Genomic DNA, 2,643 nt, shown 5'->3' on the forward strand with positions numbered 1-2,643 from the left:
TGAAGCAAGGGGCGGAAGCGCGGCGAGCTACAACTGCTGCTGCACCAGCCGCCTGTAATGTGGCATGACTTTGCTTTCCGGGAGGTAGAGGGCCATCTCCAGGGCCACCAGGATGGTGAACTCAAAGCTGATCAGCTCCCGTCTGCCGATCCTGAAGCGCTCCTCCAGCTTCTGCTCAAGACACGGCAACGGCACGCACAAAGTTTGGTAAACGTTTCACTCAACTTGATCGTCAATGTGTACTTTTTTTTGGTGCTTTTTTGCCATGCTTTCTAATATATCTTTGCCACGATTTCATGCTTTCATCCAACGGACATCATCCGGCTTCATCTCAGCACTTACTTCGGACGCACCCCCAGAAAAACAAATGGGATGACATCACCTGCAGCACAAAGCCAGCAGTTACTTGGCACTTGGACCGCAAAGTGAACCAACAGTTGATTCGCCATCATTTCAGGCCGTTTTGATGCGGTGAAATTCGCTGCTGCCATCTAGTGGCGGAAAGTCGGAAGCTCGCGCCCATGTCAAGTTTTTTTGCCTGAATCCCAAAAGCACAACTATTTGGACTGGCAAAATACCCAAACGGACTCGCAAATACGTTCGAGGGGCTTGCTTGCCACGTGCAAACGTAGCATTTGCCACGAGCTATCGATTTGCGCACCGCAGTCTTTTTTGTGTGTGTGTGCGTGTGCGTGCGTGCGTGCGTGCGTGCGTTTCTTACATCGATGAGATGTATGACCTCCTGTTTCCTTAGATCGCTGCTGATCTTGGCGGCCAATAGGATGCAGGCGGCCGACACCAACTTCCTGTTCGATCAAGTCAAAGAAAGGGGAAGCTTCGACTTGAGCTCATTTGAAAAGAAAAACGACTTGAGTTGTAGTGACGACATGCTAACACCAGAGGGGGCCAACGAGTCAGCATGCCCGGTGGACTTGTTTTGGGAGGGAAACGCACTTCTGGTCACATTGGATTGGATTTTTTTGGAGGGCACTTTGTGCACACGGCGGTTGGCGAGGGCGAAGGAAGGAATCCTTCTTTTCTGACCTCCTCTCGAGTGGCCAACACAAAAGCGGGCCTACCTGTTGTGCTTGTTGAGTCGCCCTTCCAACACCAACTTCTCAAAGTAGACGAAGGCCATGGCGATGGTGGCGGGCTGCAGGCCGCAATCCTCGCCCACCGACCGCATCTCTCGCTTCAGACTGAGACGTAGAGAAGCAAAAGATCGCGAGCAATTTTGGGAGCAAGCGTGAGCCCCCCCCAGCCCCGCCCTTGAAAGCCGCATTCCCGCTTGGCCATTCTCGGCGGCGTCACTTTACCTGCGGATCTTACTCAGGGTGAGTTTGATGTGTGGAAACTTCTCCTTGAATGTCTCGTTCATGTCTTTCTTCAGATCGGAGGGTTTGACGTATTCGATGACGGTGGTCTGCGAGAACGGGAAGGAATCAGTTGGATTGGGTTTTCACGCCTCACTTTGCAGCCGACGGAGGGCCTCCGACCGGGCGTCCTTCCTCACGGCTGACGATTGACGCACACGCGGCACGGCCGCCGTCGTGAAAATCCGTCAGGATGGATTAAGCGGCCGCGCGCGCGTTGATTGGAACGGATCCCGCTAAGCTGCCGCCTAGCGCGCGGCCCGCTAAGCTGACATGAAGGCGGTCGCCGTGCATGCGTGCGCATCTAATTGGCGCGCCGTCACCGTTTCCCCAGAGGACATTTTCGAGAACCTTTTTTGATCAAGGTCAAAACAAGAAGTGTGGCAAAATCATTCCGATTTGAGCATCCAAAAGGAGAAATAGTCCAAGTTCCACCGGTTCTCGGCTTTCTTCATCGTACGGTTTTTGGCAAAACACGCGAGCAGAAGAGGATTGCGAACTTGAATTGGCTGGATTTCTTCCCCTGCTCCTTCCTCTTCACTTTCCTCAGAGCCCCACCAAAGCAACCGACCGATGCTTTCGCTTTCATTCGGAGCTCACCGCAGGAAGTGAGAGAGGACAGGTGTTTGTCAAGTTTGTTTCCCCGATCGAGCGGTCAAACGTCTCCGCATTTTTGCTGGCCACGCGAAGCGCAAACCAGCAAAACGAGGACCGGGTGACGGCTCAAATGTCAAATAGCGATATGTTGATGATGTGTTGCGGCACGTTGAAAAAAAGGCTTCTCACCATGTAAGAGGCAAAGATCAGCACCCGCTTGTGCTTCCCGCAAGGCCACTGGGGGTCGCTGAGGACGTTTGGGTCGTAGTCGCTCACGTCTTCCGGTCCTGCAAAACAGGAGAGATGCAAAAGCGCGGCAAATCCGGGCCGCCCGCAATTTGGGTTTTTTGGTGGAAAATCCCGCTTGGCGAAAGGTGCGAGCGGGACGCAAGGAAACGAGTGCTCTTTGGCCGCGAATCTTGAAACTAAACTGTGGCTTCTCTTTATGTGGGAGGGGTCGATGAAAGAAACACGCAACGTGGTATTTTTTTTTTTGACACTACTATTTTCTCTTTTCTGCAAATGAATATCGCTCATCGGCCCCTTCGATGACAAACAATCAGTGCGTGCGTGCGTGCGTGCGTGCGCGGCGGCTGTTCTACCGAGGTCGAGTCCCACCGCGCTGTTGAGCCGACCGGGAGGGAAGCCGGCGGCAGGGGTGCCGCGCGCGCGC

At 53.8% G+C, this 2,643-nt stretch overlaps 1 protein-coding gene across 1 annotated transcript; it reads right to left on the bottom strand.

Annotated features, from left to right (window-relative positions):
- Nucleotides 1-13: 13 nt before the first annotated feature.
- Nucleotides 14-2,639, bottom strand: cables2b (Cdk5 and Abl enzyme substrate 2b; the record flags this gene model as incomplete). The annotated part of the gene is made up of 6 exons (XM_019890427.1): nt 14-171; nt 722-806; nt 1,080-1,199; nt 1,317-1,423; nt 2,160-2,257; nt 2,573-2,639. Coding segments are annotated over 6 exons (621 nt in total), but the record flags the coding sequence as incomplete, so codon positions are not given.
- Between the last annotated feature and the right edge of the window lie 4 nt (nt 2,640-2,643).

The sequence above is a fragment of the Hippocampus comes genome, unplaced genomic scaffold, assembly GCF_001891065.2.
Source record: "Hippocampus comes isolate QL1 unplaced genomic scaffold, H_comes_QL1_v1.1 scaffold986, whole genome shotgun sequence".
Taxonomy (NCBI): Eukaryota; Metazoa; Chordata; class Actinopteri; order Syngnathiformes; family Syngnathidae; genus Hippocampus; species Hippocampus comes.